Source organism: Euprymna scolopes, chromosome 23 (genome assembly GCF_053919585.1).
Source record: "Euprymna scolopes isolate OS-2025 chromosome 23, ASM5391958v1, whole genome shotgun sequence".
In the NCBI taxonomy this organism is placed as follows: Eukaryota; Metazoa; Mollusca; class Cephalopoda; order Sepiida; family Sepiolidae; genus Euprymna; species Euprymna scolopes.
In genome coordinates, this window is record NC_136504.1 from 49,315,872 (window position 1) to 49,336,922 (window position 21,051).

At 33.7% G+C, this 21,051-nt stretch overlaps 1 protein-coding gene across 3 annotated transcripts in view; it reads right to left on the bottom strand.

The window, feature by feature from the left end:
* Nucleotides 1-21,051, bottom strand: part of LOC145245882 (serine/threonine-protein kinase Nek8-like) — a 182,074-nt gene that overhangs the window by 68,294 nt on the left and 92,729 nt on the right. For all 3 annotated transcript variants that reach the window (XM_080107604.1, XM_080107603.1, XM_080107605.1), the window contains 3 exons: nucleotides 19,985-20,125; nucleotides 12,596-12,718; nucleotides 10,676-10,862 (listed from right to left, as the gene is read on the bottom strand). In XM_080107604.1, coding sequence (XP_079963730.1) covers nucleotides 10,676-10,862; nucleotides 12,596-12,718; nucleotides 19,985-20,125 — 451 coding nt within the window. The remainder of the gene's footprint in view (nucleotides 1-10,675; nucleotides 10,863-12,595; nucleotides 12,719-19,984; nucleotides 20,126-21,051) is intronic.

A 21,051-nucleotide genomic window follows, 5' to 3' on the forward strand; every position in this document is an offset into this window, starting at 1 on the left:
TTGTAGAAATATAGGATACTGGCAGATGTGAGACGTTTTCTACCCTGGTAGAGGAAGCCCATCTTCTTTGCGACAGACATGGCAGTATATTTTGTGTACTTATTCCAACTAATGTTATCTGTGAATTTTAGTTTAAATGTGTTAAAATAAAAAGAGCTTTATCTAGCATTAAATGTCACCATACATTTGTGGCCTTATTCCACTACAGACTGGAGATAATTTTCTGCCTTTCATATATGCACATCCGTTTTGCTCACATGTCAGGAATAGAGCCTGGTATCATCAACAAATATACCCATTTTAGACGGACGCAAACGCATTATGAAAATCAAGAATGATAAAGACCTAAGGATAACTTGGGGCACAAGCAATGGCCTTGTATCTAACTTGATCGTGAAAACGGTTCGGCTATAGACGAAGAAGCAGTACATAAGGACTTAAAGTTGGTTTTTAATGTGGAGAAAATCTCCCCCTCCCCCCCCTAAAAAATAGGGCACTGGATTGGCAAGAAAAACGGTTTCTTAAAGAATTGATCTTAGATTTGTTCCTTTTGACCACCACCACCACCAAATAAAAGCATCATTTTTTAAGGAAATTCAGCTTCTTTCAATCTTTGTGTATCTTTATTTATTCTGCCCTTCCTTTCTGAATCATCTGCTTCCATATTTGTGCTTATTTATATTACATTTCCCTTAGACCGTCTGTCTGATTGTCTGTCTGTCTGTCTGTCTGTCTGTCTGTCTGTCTGTTCCACTTTTTTTCAAAAATTACTAGTTGATCTGGCTGAAATTCTTTATGGACTTTTGTTACATTAACGTGCAATCATCATCATCTTGTATTAACCCAAATATTCCATTGTTGGCATTGGTTTCCACGATATCTTTCTAGTAGAAAGTCTTTCTAGAAAGACACCAGGGATTACAAGAAGGACCATATGAAGATGGTCAACATCCTAAAGTTAAAATGATTGTTATGGGACAAACTGAATTCGAACTTGGGACACCTAGGTCGTGAATCTCTGCCGTTAACCACTAGACCACCATTGTTTTATGGCATCCATTTAATGCACAGTTAGGGACTAATAGGGATTACTATTCAATATAAAGATTTGTATGAATTTAACTATATTCAACCATCAATTTGACATAAAGCCCTCATTTTAAGTAAACTAGCTATAACTTTTTCCCATAGTAAGGGGCTAAAAAGTTTAGTGTATATATTTGTCCTACATAAGAGGTTGGAGTAACCCTGCGCATGTGCTGATTTTTTGAGTTTCTTGATCTTCCAGCGCCTCTTTTTGCTTATTATATCAATCTCATTTCTTCTTTATACATGATCAACTACCGTAAAAGAGTTTTAGGAACCCAAATCTCCTTTCAACAGTTTTCTTTCAACCATTGTTGCTTTCAAGTTTTCCTTTAGCTATTATTGCTTTCAAATCATTCGTCAACTCTTGTTTTTTTTTGTTTTTTTTTTACATGGGGGTCACCACTTATCAAGGCCCGAAGGCCACTCAGGGATAAGGGTTATTGCGTGTACAGTAATCAATGAGAGAGTATTGTAGTAATCATTAGTATTGAGGGTTTTGATAGAGCGTCTTACTCAAGGGGGCGGTTTGCCAGGAGTTTGTTTATGTGGGACTTGAAGACATCCAAGTTGTAGTCAGGTGGGAAACAGGCAAGCGGCAGAGAGTTCCACTGGCGTGCAGTTCTAAGAAAGAAGCTTTGCTCATGGAATCTATGTTTGGATTTAGGCACAGATAAAGAGTGGGGAAAATTGTTGACAGTAGTTTCAGCCAGACGGGTGTTTCTCATAAAAGATTGGCGAGGGGGGGGGCGAGGGATTGGAGCTCAGACGAGCACCTGCCATGGCAATAACGATAAAACAAAGACAGGCTCGCAACGTCTCTTCTAAACCACAAAGTCTATTTTGTACTCTGTCAAGGCAGGATAGGCTGTTTTTAGCAGCTCCTGCCCAGATGTAGCAGCAGTACTCCATCCTTGGACGTACTTGGCTTTTATACAGATAGAGAGTTGCATTAGTAGTGAGATATCTTCTGGAGTGTCGTTTTCAAGTACTCCTTCAAGTTTCAGCATTTGCAAGTTTTTCGTCAACTGTCGTCATTTTCATATACTCCTTCAACTGTCACCACTTTTGTCAACTGTTGTCATTTTCAAGTACTCCTTTAATTACTACCACTTGCATGTCTTTCGTCTATATTGTCGTTTTCAAGTACTCCTTCAACTATCACTATATGCAGGTCTTTCGACAATTCATCATTTTCAAGTACTCTTTCAACTGTCACCACTTTCGTCAACTGTTGTAGTTTTCCTTCAATTACCCTTCAACTCCTTCAATTACCACTACTTGCAAGTCTTTCATCAATTGTTGTCATTTTCGAGTACTCATTCAACTATCACCATATGCAAGTATTGCGTTAATTTTTGTCATTTTCATATACTCCTTCAACTGTCACCACTTTCAAATACTCGTTGGTTTCAAGTACTCCTTCAACTATCACCACATGCAAGTCTTTTGTCAACTGTTGCCGTTTTCAAGTACTCATTAAGTGTCACCATTAGCAAGTACTTGTCATTTTCAAGTTCTCCTTCAACTGTCACCACTTTCGTCAACTGTTGTTGTTTTCAAGTACTCCTCCAGCTACCACCCCATGCAAATCTTTCGTCAACTGTTTTCGTTGTCAAGTACTCCTGCAACTTTTAATCACCTGTTGTTATTTTCAAGTACTCCTTCAACTGTCACCACTTCAAGTACTTGTTGTTTTCAAGTATTTTATTCAACTGTCACTACTTTTAAGTCTGTCATCATTTTCAAATAATCGTTGTTTTCAAATACTTCTTCAAGTGTCACCACTTGCATGTCTTTTGTCAACTGTCGTAGTTTTCAAATACTCCTTCAACTACCGCCATTTTCAAGTCGTTTGTCAACTCTCACTCCTTTCACATCTGGTTTTAAGTGAACCGATGCGTGCAACTACCTGACTTTATCTATACAGTTACTGTAGCTGCTATGCACAACACATGTCCATTACATCTTAACACATGTAATAGCTGTATTGTGGTCTCTTCCTTCTGTGGCTATTTCGAAAATACAACAACAATGAAGATGAGGATAACAGTGTGCAAAAAAAAAAAATAAATACACAAATTGCTCATCTCAAGGGATTCCAATAATAATAAAAATAATAATAATACTATCCACTTCAGACCCGAAAATGGAAGACCAGATAAGAATGAAAACTTGGATTTATAAGACCAAAAAAAAATCCAACCTCGATCGCCCTTAAGGGCCTGTGACACAGTGGATAGAGGCATTGAATCTACAGTTCCAGGTGAAATAATGGTTTTAATCCTACCCAAAGCATGCCAGAAGTTTAGTTGGCCAAAATGTGGTGAGACAACAACAACTATGGAAGGCAGTAATTACTGGGGATATAATTAATAGACTCAGCATTCCTATCCTGTCACAGTTAATCACCCGAAGAAGGCCAGAGGATGAGTTGGTTGAAACGTGGTAAAATAACAACAACTATGAAGATGAGGATAACAGTCCGCAAATAAATTGTTATGGTGTATTTACACTTGTTAGAAAAAATAACGAGAAGAGACGTTGCGAGCCTATCCTTGTTTTATCGTTATTTCCAGGGCAGGTGCTCGTCTAAACTCCAATCTCTGGTCCCCCCTCGCCAATCTTTCACGAAAAACACCCGTCTAGCTGAATCCACTGTGAAAAATTTCCCCCACTCTTTATCTGTGCCTAAATCAAAACGTGGATTCCATGAACAAAGCTTCTTTCTTAGAACTGCACGCCTGTGGAACTCTGTTCCGTCTGCCTGCTTCCCACCTGACTACAACTTGGATGTCTTCAAGTCCAACGTAAACAAATTCCTAATGAACCGCCCCCTTAAGTAAACACTTCATCAAATCTCAACACTAACGTACTGTACTTGCAATAACCCTTATCCCTGAGTGGCTTCCGGGCCTTGATAAGTGGTGACCACCGTGTAAAAAAAAAAAAAAAAAAAACTCGGAAACGGTGAAATGAATAATGTATAAAACAGAAAATACAAAAACGGTCTTAGTTGAGCCACTCTGTTTCTGTATTTGAAGTACTTAAAAACTCGGCTCAACTGAAGGACAAAGTAAAGTTACGATTCTCTCTCTCTCTCTCTCTCTCTGAGTCTTCGGTTCAGACTGCTGAAAAGCAGAACCTAGTCACCGGAAGTGACATCAGGAATAGTCCATTGTCAGAATCTGTAGGGGTGCCACCCAACATAAATAAATAAATACGACACAGCAGGTTCAGCTGCTTCTTGAGCTGGTTCTGCTGAACGATAAATGTCATCATAAATCAATTGATTGACCCTATAATCTATCACTGGCATGCACACTTGATCATCCTTTGATGCTGCAGTTTTGCTTTTCTTGAAACTGCTCAAGATCCAAAGACATCTTACATGATGAGGCACTGTGTTGTTGCCAGATGAGGCTGTCTGAAGATACTGGCTATCTGGCCTAAAATGCAATAAACATTGATATTATTTTTGTTCCTATCTTTTTGCAACTGTCTTTGTTTTTTTGTTTCCTTTTTTAGCAAATAAATATATAAACATCTCCAGAAATTAGCTAATTCAGGATAAATTCTTTTGAATTTTATTTATTTACTGCAAGCAGGACGACCCCATGTCGTTCGAAATTGAATGAGGATAGTTTCTATATTCTGCAAAGCCCAAAATAAAAACGACAATTTTCCTCTACAAAACAACCAAACCAAATGCTATGAATAAATATTTGAAGATATAAAGAACTTAAAGTATAAACATTTTTATCAAAATGACTGAATTCGAAAGTTAATGACACAAAAAAGAGTTGATACGCCATAAAACAAAATAGCCAAACCAAACCATTGATTAGAGTCATCCAGACACATAAAACCAAGAAATAGCAACAACTACTGTTATATTATTTTTGGTCCCCCGACAAAAAGAAGGGTAAATCCACCCTTGTCCGTTCGTCCATTCATCTGTCCACACTTTTCTCAATAACTATGCCTTGGAATTTTTGGAAATTTTGCACAAACATTAAACAATATATGAGTAAAAAATTAACAGAACGGATTTTCCGGGAAAACTCTGGTTGCCTCCTTAGGGGTGTCTTTCGGGTTAAAATGGCTAAAATTGACACTTTTATGCTTATTAAAAAAAAATTGATGCCTTGGATTTTTATAAAACTTTCTGAAAAGTTGTGACTTACTGATTTCTATATAATTTTGTTTGTCTATACTTTGCGATAACTCTTAGGTGTGCCACAGGGGCTCTTTTGGGACTAATAAAAGCACTCCATTTTTGGGACTATTTTACCATATTTGTTCAAAATTTTCTGCGTATGTTTATTTAGCAGTTTTGCATGGTGTTGAACTTTAATTTAAATATGTTATGATCTTGGGGACTTTTGAGGCTAAATGGTGGGGGGGGGCACATTATGAACTTAGTCATTTCTTTTTTTTTTTTTTGCATGGTACAGAACACAAATTTACATACAGAGTTCCCCATCATCAAAAAGATGAACTAATTAGCAGTGGCGGCTCGTGCCTGGAGCTGTGGAACTGCAGCATCCCCAAGTCATTTCTACTCATTATTATCGATACACGTTAAAAAGAATACGTTTATTTTTTCCTTTCTATATGATAATATATCATATTATATATATATATATATATATATATATATATATATATATATATATATATATATATATATATAATCCTAAAGCTTAATGTCGATAATTGTCCCCATACTCATATAAGCATAAAAGTAAAACTTTGCTTGGAGCTGCGAAATTCACAGTTACACATTCTTAGTGAAGTTCGCTTGTGCACATGCCCGATCTAGAACGGTTAATATGAGTCAATTTGAAACTGTAGTTTTCGCAGTTCCAAACGCGGTGTTTGCGCATTTTTGCTTATTTTTTTTAAGAGGCTTTGTTTACAAATGTTTTCTTTTTATTATTATTAAAAAGTGTAAATAAAATCTCCACCTTAAAAAAAATTCCCACACTTTAAAATGCGATTTAAGCAGACAAAAATATACAATATGCCAAACTTTTTTTTTTAATTAAAAGTGTTTGGGCTTTTAGCCTTGAAGCTACCAATGCGACTAATGTTATTTTTTTTTTTACCTATATGGCTTATTTTATTTGTATTTTTAAGTAGTTTCAACTCTATTTATTTACTAGTAGTTTAACTTTACAGAATAAAAAATATTTACGTTTTTTTTCTATAGAAAAGCGATCTAGATGGTCGATATGAGCCAATTTGGAGCTGTAGTTTTCGCAGTTCCAAACGCTCGTGAAATGCGGTGTTTGCGCGTTTTCGCTTATTTTTTTTTTTTTTAAGAGGCTTGTTTACAAATGTTTTCTTTTTATTATTATTAAAAAGTGTAACGTGTTCTTGTAAATAAAATCTCCACCTTAAAAAAAAATTCCCACACTTTAAAATGCGATTTAAGCAGACAAAAATATACAATATTCCAAACTTTTTTTTTTATTAAAAGTTTTCGGGCTTTTAACCTTGAAGCTACCAACGCGACTAATGTTATTTATTTTTTTTACCTATATGGCTTATTTTGTTTGTGTTTTTAAGTAGTTTGAAATCTATTTATTTTGTAGTAGTTAAACTTTACAGAATAAAAAATATTTACATTTTTTTCTATAGAAAAGCGAAGAAAATTTTATTTTTAAAATACATTTTAGTTAGAAATGTTTTTACCTTATATATATATATATATATATATATATATATATATATATGTATATATAAATATATACATACATATATATACACACACAAATATATATACACACACACATATATATATACACACACATATACATACACATATATATATATATACATACACATATATATACACATACATACACACATATATATACACACACGATATATATATACACACATATATATACACACATATATACGCACACACACATATATATACACGCATATATGTATACACACACACACATTATATATATATATATATATATATATATATATATATATATATATATATATATAAGCTTTAGAATTTATTTACCTCCCACGAGGACAAAGCAAGAAGTTTTACACTTTGAACAAAGTTTTTTTAATTAAAATGTGCAATAACAAGACGAGTATGTAAAACCGTTTTTATAATAAGCTTAGTAAATAGCAAAGTTTGTTTTTATTTTTATATAAAAAGTTGTAAAAAGATTTGTAAATAAAATTATGTATCTTTAATTTTTTTTTTGTTTGCTCATAGTACCAACATGTAAACTTTTTTATTGTATATTTTATTTACAAAGTTTTGTTATAAACACACATTTTTAAATTTTAAAATAAAACTGTTATCCAATAAAACTATTTTTAAATGGTAAACTCTTAACTTTATCATCGTTTGCAGGCAAGTAAATTTCAAAGATTTTGTTTTTATGAAAAAATAAATTATTAAAAAATTGTAAATAAAATGTATTTTAAAAAATGTTTTTCGTTTGTTTGCCTGCGGAAAAAGCCCGTAAAATTTTATTTAATCTGTAAAGTTTAAAAGAAATATATTTGTATATTTTTTATTACTCTGTAAAGTGTACACAATTTAAAATAATGTTTTTTAATTAAAATGTTTTTGCGCATTACCCCTTTTTCGACGGCTTATAATGGCAAAGTTAAAAATATTTGTATTAAAAAAAGCAATTTTAATGACAAGCTTATTTTGTTATACGCCTATTTTTAATCAACAACAAGCTTTTTATAAATAAAACCGTTGTTAAATAGTAAAACTTTTTTCGTTAATAAAAATCTTTGACCTAAAAGTTATAAAAGTATGATTCAACTCAGTTAGAACTTCCGGTTCAGTTGAATCGCAAAAAGAGGATCACGTAAACATTGTATTCCTTCTACCCTAATTGATATTCTACTAATAGACTACCTAGTACTTACCTTTCCCAATACAATTGATATAAAAAGAATTTAACCATGGTCGCCTTGCATCTCCAAGAAATAACTTCTGCGACGGTATATGAACTTCCACAGATTGAGTTTTCACAGCTGTCTTTCCATGATAAAGTTGAAATTAAGAAAAGAAGCCGTTCAACGCCTGATATTCAAATATCTCAGCCAGGCATTCGCAACAACAAAGTGTATATTCGTAGCTTTAATGGTACCAACGGAAAAGTTGGCTTTGTGGCTGTGAACTAAAAAAGGAATTGTTCTGCTTTCCTTGTTTGTTGTTAGGGGGTAATGTAACATGGACAAAAGATAGTTTCAGAACTATTAGCAAAATGAAAGATAGAACTGAAAAGCATGAGAATCACGTTGACAATGTAGTTTCCCTATCAATTTTGGGGAGCATAAATATTAAAGAAAAACTTAGTGAGGCCTGCAGACTTTCAATCAATCATCATAACATAAATGTTAAGAAGAACCGTGAAATTTTATCTAAAATAATAGATTGTATTTTCTTTTGTGGGAACTTTGAAACTCCCTTACGAGGAAAAAGATGATTCAGTAAATCCAAGTGTATTTAGAGGATTTTTAAATTTTGCGTCTTAATTAGATCCAGATTTAAAGAATCACTTAGAAACCAATAATGTCTTCAAAGAGGTTTCCAAGACTATTCAGAATGACATACTTGACTGCCTTTTACAAATATACCGTGATGAAATAAGGGCAGAAATTAGCAAAGCTTCCTTTGTAGCTGCCATGGCTGATGATACAACAGATGTGTCTGAACATACACAAATGATCATTGTTTTACGGTACGTCTTGGATGAAAAAATACTTGTACGCATTTGGGGATTCTTTATTCCAGAAAACCAAACTGCTGATGGGATATCAAAATGTATTGTACAACAATTAGATATAATCCTTCAAGGGAATCGCCAAAAACTGATAGCTCAGACATTTGATGATGCAAATGTCATGAAAGGCAAAAAAGCTGGTATTCAGGCGAAAATAAAAGCAGTTTATAGTAATGCACATTTCACTCACTGTTATGCGCATCAACTTAATTTAATAATGAGGAATGCAGCAAGCATTACACGAAATGCTAGAATATTTATCTCTAACATTTTGGCTATTCCGACTTTCTTTTCTAGATCACCACAGCGTCTGTCCATTTTTCAAGAAGCATCTGGATGTAAGCATTCTACATGTATCCGCCACAAGGTGGAACTTTAACATACATAAATAGAGTTCATGAAAATGTCCAGCATAAAAAACTGTCACTGAAATTCAGTCAACATCATATGTAGATTAGACCGTTGCAGAAGCGACAGGAATTCTGAAATATTTGAACGATGAAAATTTCATATTTTGGTTTGAGCTATTTCATAAAATTATGTCTCATGTTGAAATTATTTCTCGGGAAATTAGCATATAGAAAGTCAATGAATATATAACAAATTTTAAAACTGCTATTTTAGAGATAAGAAATACCAAATACTGTGAAAATCCTTCACAAACACTCAAGGGCGAAGCTAAAGAACTGTGTGACTATATATCTGTTGATATAACGAACAGATATTCTTCAACTAAACATTTAATACTTGCTAAATTGTTTTACAAAATAAGCATTGCTAGTTTTAAGGAAAAAAACTACCTACAGAAGTGATATCCTTGACAACTGAAGCATATCCCATGATTGACAAAGTTTGAAACTGAGCTAGAAATATTTTATAGTAGGTCAGATATCCATGAATATTGCAAAGTAATTGATCTCCTGAAATTTATTTTGGAAAACAATTTAAACGATGTTCTTAGTGAAATCACAAAACTCATAAAAATTATCTTGACAATTCCCATGACTACATAAAAGATAGAACGTTGTTTTTCGACTCTGAAAAGAATAAAAACTTATCTAAGGAATACCATGGGTTGTGAAAGACTAAATGAACTTGCAGTGCTTTCAATTGATAAAAAAGTTTTTCAGCAGTCATTCAGAAGTTAAGGAGAAAATTATCAATCTTTTCTTACAAATTAAAACAAGAAGAATGGAGTTTACTTTCAAATGAATGTAATAAGTAAAATATTTAAAATATTTACATCTATTTAGGATTCCTTTAAGTTACTGTATTTTTGGACGTGTGCATACGTATAAATTATGTATATTTTTATGTTTGTTTTATGTTTACACAATATTAAAACAATAGGTATTTTCTTTAAACAGCACCCTCACTAATCTTAGGCACGAGCCACCACTGCTAATTAGTTCTCTTTCCCATAGTTTGCTAGCAGAATCTCCTGCTTTGTCAGCAAGGACCTCTTATTCACTTTTTACCGATCTGTTTTCCCGCTCGTCTTGTTTCTCACTGCCACTTTTTTTTTTTTTTTTTTTTTTTTTTTAACCCCGTGACCCTTTCCCCTCAGCAGCAGGTTCCATGCAATTTGATTAGCCTGCTAATCAAACTGAGGGGCTGAGGCTGTCCCGTACACCGCGCCAGGAAATTCCTATCCTTTACTTTAAACTAGCTGTTCTGGCTTAAAATAGGGGAATATGTGCCTCCGTAATCTTCACGTTTGCGGGACAGAATATGTGAATATAACTCTACCCAAAGCAGAAGGATTGTATTCATGTCTAGTGATTTGTGAAGTTTTCGATTACCTTGTTAAAAATATTTTTCATTGCCATAAGGAAGCCCTGCCTGTTGTTCAATCCCAACTTGTTATGACGGTTCGAACCGCATGCAAGTACAGCTCCGGCATCTGTAAGGAACATGGAGCCATCGTTCCCACAGTGAACATCTACAATAACGACCGGCTCCACAATTTGGATGTGCATTGGTTTGCAACTGAAAGTCAAAGATGAACAAGAAAATTGTCACATAAAATCATCAATAAGAACAATATCAAATACCATATAAAGACACGGGCTGATTTTTGAGGTGAAAACGATAATAGATTATAATTCTAATATATATATATATATATATATATATAAATAAAAAGTGACATCCTTTACATCTCTTAATTTTTTCTAGCAGGACGCATGACCTAGCGTTGCCCGGGTGGAATATAAAAGATGATTGAATAATAGACGATATGTATATATGTCACGTAGTAATTCAAATAAACAATAGAATTCCTTTAGATCTATTTATTTTACTAGAACGACGCGTGATCCAGTATTGCTCGAGTGGCATATAAAAGATGATTTAATAATATATATTTAATAATAATATATATGTCACATAGTAATTCAATAAAACAATAGCATCATTTACATTCATTATTTTACCAGAAGGACAAGTGATCTGGCGTTGCCCGGGTGGAATATAAAAGATGATTTAATAGTATATATATTTAATAATAATATATATGTCACGTAGTAATTCAATAAAACAATAGCATCATTTACATTCATTATTTTACCAGAAGGACAAGTGATCTGGCGTTGCCCGAGTGGAATATAAAAGATGATTTAACAATATAGGTTATGCATATATGTCACATAGTAATTCAATAAAACAATAGCATCCTTTACATCTCTTTATTTTATGAGCAGGACCTTGTATAATTGCAGAATTCCCTGGCCAATGTGTAGAAAATTCCTCTGTCGTTGTTAATCTCTGGAATATGCAAACTCCATTGTTTTCTCTCTCTCTAATTGTAATTACATCCGTTTTCCTTTTTATCACATTAAGCAGTTCAAACACAGACCGGAAGTGAGCATTAAGTCTTTATGACCTGGATTATGATGCAGATGATTAAAAAAAGTATTTATTGTTAATTTTAAATTGCGGCAAACTGAATGTAAGCAATGGACGGTTGCAATCTGAAGGTATCTCACATCTACCCAGTTACTGAACTAATACGTACGGGTTTGAATTAATTCCCACTTTATTTATGCCATTAAATTCATTCATTTATGACTGAACGAATTAGTTCAACCTTGTCATAAAGCGTTATTTCGGACGATGTCAAACGTCGTTAAACTCACAACTCACACAGCAGCCGCCGATAGCGTAATGGTTAGGAGCCTAAGGCGGTCAGGTTTCAATCCTGGCTTGAGGTAGTTGCCTGTCTAGCCGCACTGATGAGCTGTGAAACAGCGAAGTATGTGGATGACTATATATATATATATATATATATATATATATATATATATATATATATATATATAGTGCAAATTTTGTTGAAAATTCAAAGACTCACGTTTTCTTTTTTATAACCTTCGTTTATTTCTGGGATTTTTCTATTACAGCTGTTTCATTAATATATATATATATATATATATATAGTCATCTACATACAGTACTCTTTCACAGCTCAACAGTGCGGCTAGACAGGCAACTAACTGCCTCAAACCAGGATTGAAACCCGACCGCCCAAATGACAGTCAAGGCTTCTCACCATTATGCTATATGGCTGATGCTGTGTGGGTAATGAATTAACGATGTTTTGACATATATATTTATATATATATATATATATATATATATATATATATATATATATAAAAGGTTAATCCTTTCAGTCTCAATACTCCCTAAGAAAGAATACTTATTGAAAGTGGCATACTTACTGACTTTCTTCTGTTCCCAATCCTAGTCTGCCATTTGAACCACAACCCCAAGAAAACAATATTCCAGCACTGCCTCCAGCAACCACATGATGAGGACCACAAGCCAATACTAAAATATCAACCCTAAAAACATACAAGAATTTCGATATAAACGCAAAACTACACAATAGAAAAGAATTTTGAATTACTACATCCTAAAGTGTCTCCGGTCTCTCTGCAAAGGGGTTTGTGAGGATACCCTGATATGAGGATGCCTTTCCCTACAAGTATATCCTTACATAAATATTTGAAATAACAATATTCAAAGCTCAAATAAAATCCCCTAAGCATAGCTGCACTGGTGCATCTTCTCTTAGAGATGTTACCTCAAGTAACAGCATTAAACTGGATACTCCACCAGACCAAATAAATTCTTCTCATGGAATCTGGACAAACTAAGAAAGATCACAAGACCAATAAGCTATAACATATAAATCGGATACATTAACCGTTACACTAGGAACAATTATTCAGAAATGTGGAAAACTTTCTAATTGGTTTTCACCCCCCAAAAAACAGCTGCTAAGGGGTCAAAATTTAAAAATTGGTACATAGGGGTCATTGGATTTTCATCTGTTTGCTAACTGTTTCATGAATGCGCATGCATGAATCGTTCGCATGACAGATTCCTTATGTTAAGAATAAGTAGGTTTGAAAACACTTTTTAAAGAACGTATCAAACTGGCCTAATGGTTATCGTACTTGACTGATTGTCTTTAGGTTTTTGTTTCGATCTCAGCTCGGATATATATATATATATATATATATATATATATATATATATATATATATATTTTCACTTGCAAGAAGTGAACTATTTAGAAAAAACATAATACTCACATGCCCGTGTCTCAGTTTCTGTATAAATTAAAATATAATATTTATACATATTTTACGACCGGGTAACGCCGGGTGGCCTGCTAGTTATTTGATATTTCCCATTAATTATGATAATCAGTGGACAGGGCACCTGCTTCACTTCATTTGACCCAGGGGTTGAATCTCACAGTGCTAGCCACATTGAGACTCTTATCTATATCAGTGGTCTAGCAGCTTTTAAAACCATGTCCAAGCGGTTGGACATTCATGACTTGGTGGACAAGTAGAGTGTGGACTGTAGTTTATTCATAGCAAACATCATAAGTCAACAAGCTTGTCGGCATCCTTGTGTCTGTTTTACAAGTATTTCAATAGCAAGTGGTCTGACGAACTCAAAACATAACAATAATACCCTCGACAAACCCGACTAGCAGCAAAATCCCACCTCTACATTGTAGAGATCCCTCTAGATGCTGTAAAGCCTTCTAGTTGAACAGCTTTTTCCAAATAAAATCCCCTCGGCATGGCTGCGCTGGTGCATCTGCTCAAGTAACAACGTTAAACTGGATACTCCACCAGACCAAATGAATTCTTCTCATGGAATCTGGACAAACCAAGTAGAAAGTCTTTGGTAGCAGTGAGACTGCTGCACTTTGGAATAATTCCCTCCTGGAACCCCTGCTTCCCTGACTGTGCTGACATGCAGAAATTCAAGTGTAATGTAAACAAACGTCTCGCTTCCCAACTCCCTAAATAGTATCCATGCAAATCTGGACCCAAATGTCATCCCCTCATGACTAAGTGGCTCTGTGCCTTATTTGGAGTGAAAGGACAATTATAAAAAATATCTAATGGCGAAAAATGAGAACTATACAAATATCTATATCTTAATACCTTTAACATACGTACGTATGTGTGTCACAGATGCCAGATTATAAATTATTCGACCAGGAGATCTTATTCATTAAAAGGGAGGATAGAAGTGATAACATACTACCGACATCAAATCCGTATATAGATACGCTAATTGAATGTTCGTAGTATGCTATCACTTCTATCCTTCTTTTTTAATAAATAGGATCTCCCGATCACTGGAGACGCAATGTAAAAAAAAATATTAAAAAAAATAAGATGATGTCGCTTTTGGACCATACTTGAAACTAAAATATACCGTATTGATCTTCTGACTAGGATCCAAAGGTTGTATCTGACTTGTCTAAAGATGGGATGGTATTGTGGGGTTTCTGTTCGCGCCAGGCGTCCATACAATGGAAATATGTCACATGGCCAATCGTATAGAAGCTAATCTTTGCATGGATTGTAAAGCCAACTCCTATATTTTGTAATAAAAGGTTGTCAAATAAAAGGAAAACAAAGCCCTATTTATACATAACAACGATATATATTTATTCAATTGACTACACAGTTGGGTGTAGTTTGCCAAAAGTTAAAACAGTATCAACAGTGAAGGAATCTATACTATTAATAACATTCTAAATTTTTATTTATTTATGTGTGTGTGTGTGTGTGTGTGTGTGTGTGTGTATATATACCAATAAAACTTTCGAACGGATGCACCAAATTGAAAAATTCTTTGTTTCCCTGAAAGGTGTGAGTTCCTAAATTGTCTTTATCTATATATGGTTTGTAACGAACAAGGCTGAGTCACACAAAACGCCCGAAATAAGGGTTTTGGGGCCGTTTCATGCAATTGTCGAAAAATGTTAATGGATTATGAAACTCATATATTAAAAAATATTAAATAAATATATAAAAAATTATATGTTTATTAAAAAACATCTTCACTTATATAATAAAATATTTACCGGACTCATCATATAAACAAAGGAGAAACCAAGGAATTATGCCTACTTCGGATTGTTATCTTGTGCCATGGAAGACTCAAAATACGCATTGGATCCCTTTACCGCACTGCTACCAAAGACTTTCACTTCGATATTTACCATACAATTTGATATGAAATTCAATATCCTTTTCTGAACAAATATTTTGAACCAATATATAATTTCCCTTACTCTATGATTTAAAAACTTTAAAAACTTTTAATTATGATTTTCTATGTTTATTGTATTTAGCTAAATTAGGTATAAGCTTTTATAATAGTTGCTAATATTTTTTCTTCTGAGGAGATGGGTAGACATCGAAAACGTATTGGTTAAGGAAATATACTTATTGAAATGTATTCTTTGTCTTGCATGTAATAAAAATTCTAGATTTGAAATTTAACCATTACTAAATTATGATCTATTTGCTCTATCTGGTATATTGAGCAATTTTTATTTAGCTGGGATTGTCTTTATAAAATATTGCAGTCAATAATATTTTGCAAGACTGATAATCACTATATTTCCATACCAGTAGATCTATTGCATTACATTGTTCTGAAGCGTGTGTGTGTGTATATATATATATATATATATATATATATATATATATATATATATATATATATATATATATATATATATATATATATGTGTCTAAAGAAGCTTGGGATAAACAAAATGCAAAAATAAAAATACATAATGCAGTTTAGATTCCTGGAAGGAAAAAAATATTAATTTTAGCCTATTGCAGACTAAGTACCTACATAATCCGATTTCTAAAAAGTTTATAATGACCAAAGAGAATTCATTTATATATGGATGAAAAAAAAAGAAAGAAAAAAGCCTTAACTAAAATTGTTAAATAGAAATAGACTTAGCCCTTGCATAAGTTGATTTTGCAAAAGTCTTCAATTTTAAAACAGAATTTAACTAGATAAGGATAAAAAGAGAAAACCTTAACTAAAATTTTGAAAATAGAAAACGGAGAGCATCAGCTGCTTACCATGTAGTTGTTTCGGAGATTTAAAAACATTATATATATATATATATATATATATAGTTTTGTTATGGATTTTTTAAACGATATTAAGGTTACCGTATATAGACAAAAACGTCTATTTTATTGAATGAACTATATATATAAATGTCATAAACTGCAAAAAACTGTATATGTCCTTTAAAAACACGTGTGAAAAAATGTAGGAAATGTGGGAAAGAAGAAAAACAAACCGGAATAACATTCCAGTGTGCATGAAGACTCTTTCAATGGTAATCCCAAAAGCAAAAGAGAATTCTTTTGAATTTTTACTTCAATTTACCCCAAATAATGCACATTGTGTAGGGGAAAAGAAGTTAAAGTGAAATTAAATTTCTCTGACCCAAACAAAATAATAATAATAAAAAAAAAGAAATAAAACACAATGACACCTCCTTCTCGTTTAAAATGCACCGCATTTATCGTTCAACAAAAATAACAAGATGAACAAGCAAAGTCCGATCGGTAAGAGTTCTTGAGAAATCATTATGATTAGAATGTTCAAAGTAGGTGGAAAATCCTTTGAGGAGTTATTAAGATTAAAAGGTCATGTTAGATGAAAGTCTTTCGTTAAAATAATAAGATTAGAAGGTGAAAGTTTTGTGTGAAAATAATGTCCTCATTTCAAGGTTTGTGTTTTAACTGACGAAGTTCGCCTTATTCAAAAGTCCCATATCATCATCATCATCATCATCATCATCATCATCATCATCATCATCAAGTGGTGTCCTGTTTGGTACAGGTATTGATGGCTCTCCATCTATCTCTCTTCCTTCCCCCCCCCTCTCTCTCTCTCTCTCTCGAGGAATTCATGAATTCATTGTTGCTCATCATTTTTTATGTTGCCCAGGTGTTCATACTGCCAACGTATGTTTCTCTCTGTCGTCCTCTGATTCTTCTACCCAGGATCTTTCTCATCAAACTAATCTGTTCTAAACCGCTTTAGAATCTCATTTGTCCTTTATGTACTGTTCTTAAAGCTATGACAATACATCAAACTCTCCACGTATAACAGTAATAAAAAAAAAAATCATAAATCGCTTTCTTGGAATTTTTTTAGGATTTTGGTTTGGTTGTTTTACGGCATATCAACCCTCTTCGGGTTATTAAATGCCGAATCCAGTTACTTTGGAAATAGTATTCATGTTGCATCCAGTTATTCTGTAGAAGATTATTCTTCAAGCGCTTTTTATCTTCAATCATTAGTTTATAGCGTTTAATCTGGTTGTTTTATAGTGGATTTTATCGTTTTTGTTCCCTTCCCTACAGAACATGAATGAGTTTTGCAATGGGAAAGGGAAAAGGGTTACAGTATTAATGTTTCGTACAATTTTAAGTTAGGAAACCAGTCAGGAAGTGGGAAAGATAGAAAGAGAAAGGGGAAATGGGAAGAAGAAAAAGGGGGAAAAGGTAGGTTGTTGTTTTTGTTTTTGGCTTTGCAGAACAGAATTAGGTTGGTTGGTTTTACGGCATATCAACACTTTTCAGGTTATTTAATGCCAAGTCCAGTGATTTTGAAGGAAAAGTTTTTTAATACTACCTCCGGTCGGAAATAGTTGGTGCAGAATTAAAACTGTCCGCGTTTTAGGTTTTATCACGCACCATTTCAATGTTTTAGTGTGTAACTGGTAGTACTTTAGAGTGTGCTTGATTTAAAAAGAACAGTTTTCGTTCTAAAAGTCATTTAGAGTTTAATCTATGCACATTACTTTGTTGACTGTTATATAATAAATTTTTAAAAATACCCTCAGTGGCTATATAAATATGGAAAATGTAGTTGATGCCAATTTGGAAGGTAAAAACAGAAGTGGTAAGAGAGAATCGACAAATTCAAGATGAACAGCAATTACTACAAAGGTCTAAAGGGCGCATCCTAGAACGAGGTGCAATCAAAGATGTTGCCACAAAATTCGGTATAGGAAGAAATACAGTAGGCAGAATTTGGTCACGAGCACTAGACAGTTCGTCCGATATATCGGTGCCAATGGATTCTTTGAGCTGTAAGTTTCTCTGTGGCCGAAAAACGAAGGACTATAGTTCACAGTTGGCAAAAATAAACACCATTCCCTTGAGAAAAAGAACCACTTTGAGGTCTACTGTTCAAGCATGTGGAATACCTAAGACAACGTTGATTGCAAGGATGAAAGATGGCGAAATTCGGGCACATTAAAATGCTGTAAAACGGCTTCTCATGATAGAAAACATGAAATGGTCGCGTTGATTTTTGTCGTTCGCAGTCGGATTTAAATCGAGGAACTTTTAGAGAAATGTTTGATGTCATACATATTGATGAGAAATGGTTTTACATGACGCAAAATACAAGGAAATTTTATTCAAGCAAAGACGAACATGACCCTTTAAGAACTACTAAAAGCAAGCGTTTCATTACAAAGGTAATGTTTCTTGCTGCCGTGGCTCGACCCCGTTGGGATCCAAATCACAAATGTTACTTTGACAGGAAGATTGGAATTTGACCATTTGTCAAACAAGAGGCGGCTAAACGTAACAGCAGAAACTGGCCTGCTGGAACAATGGTAACTAAAGTCATGGATACAATCACGAAAATTCAGATTCGTGAATTCCTTGTTGAAAAGGTCCTTGTTTCCACATGGAACAAATGGCCAAGTGGATCCATTGCACAACGAATCATAATTCAACAAGACAATGCTAAGCCACACGTACATCCAACGGACCCGGTGTTCAAACAAGAATCGGAGAGATTAGAGCTAAATATTGAACTGGTTAACTAGCTTGCAAACAGTCCGGATCTGAATATGCTTGACCTAGGTTACTTCAATACAATCCAATCCATTCAACACCAAAAGGCTACAAAGAATATTGATGAATTAATTGAAGCAGTTGAAACCAGCTTTCAAGAATTAGAAAAATTAAAGTTGAACAACATTTTCCTGACATTGCAGGAGACAATGGAACAAATAATTTTGGCTGATAGTGGAAAAAATTACAGACCAGCATATGCCAAAAGCACAGCTAGAAAGAAAAGGAAAACTTCCCACTTCAATTTTGATATCAGAAGAATTGAAAAGTAAATTAACACAATTGAATAAATAGATGTTTTAGCTTTTTGCATTATTTTTTGTATATTTATTTAATCATACATTGCAAAAAGGTATGTAAAATCAATTATCAATTTAATTAAGTATAATTATTTGGTTAACCTGTATTTCCTTTCAAAAGTACTGCCTTATAAAACTTGAAACTTGTATGCACCAAGTATTTCCGACCAAACTGAAAATTTTTTGTGCACCGACTATTTCCGATCCTATATTTTTTTTTTCTCAAGTCGGTTTCTATTTAACCTATAGTTGGGATCCTAACAGTTACTACCACTCTGGGTCAGAGGGGACCTGGGAGCAATGGCAATTAAACGGTGGCCCCACACTCCCCAAAGCCCACAAGCTGAGGCCTCACCATCGGATATAGTTTAAGGTCATATTCAGGACTACACAGAATTTGTTTTTTGCAAAAGGAAGTAGAAAAACAAAAAGCATCAATGTTAGGTGCATTTCGTCTCAGGAAGCCATTATCTTCAGACAGCCTGATCAGGTAGCATCAGTTAGGATTTTGACTGGACTAATAATACAGAATGTAAAAACGAAACATTGACAGTTTTTTAGTGATACTTACCTGAGTAATGACTCGATTAGTCGAGGTCTTAGAATAGAAGTCCAATCGCCATGACCCAAACAACCTTTGGAACCATCACCACACGTCATTACGATGCCGTTCTCACTGAGGAAGGTACTGAAACCATCTCCGCAACAAGCTCTTGAAAGAGATTAAATATTTTATTTAATAATTTAGATATTAAATTAAAAAAAAAAAACTAACAAAAAAACATGCGTACACATACAAAAAAAATATATATAATTTTTTTCTTAAACTATTTTTATACCTACAGGCACAAGTGCTTCACACTTACACAATCATCAGTGTAGGAAGTGATAATTACTGTCACCATACCTCCCACGGATTATTGTTCACAGTAGTGGTGGGTTACAAATTAACTGCAATCTCTAGCTGTAGGATCACAAATGTAAAATCTCAAATCCTTTAAAAGTATTCAGGGATTTAGTTACATGCTGGAACCACCCATGTATCGTTAAATTTAGCTTAGATATGCACAGATACGTGCAGACCCTAAGTGTCGGAGGCAACGAGATTTCCACACCTACAGGTTTTCGGGAGTACTAAAACAGTCCTATCGCTCTCCAGGACGTTACCGAGGTGGATTGTCTGATTGCTGGCCGAGCTAGTAGTTATTTCTTTGATCAAAGGTCGACATTCGGCTGGAAGCCCTCATTGCTGAAAAGGTTTGGTTTGGAAATATCTGCGAAAAAACGGAATTATTTTCAAAACACCAAGAAAAAAAATAGGGAAGAAGAAATGACTAACACGTCACTAATAGATGTTTATTCAGTTAAATATTTCAATAGTATATATATATACATATATATATATATATATATATATATATATATATATATATATATATATATATGACCATGTCTGTGTGCGGAACAGTTTACCAAACTACACTGTCAAATTTTATCTAGAGATTTGAAGCAATATATAGAGGATTCGGGCCTGTGCAACAAATTCCTTTTGGTTTTTAGCCGGAAAAATTGGTTGCTAAGAAATAAGAACTTTGCAGTTAGAAGTCGATTAAACATGCTCCTTCTATGCATGCACAA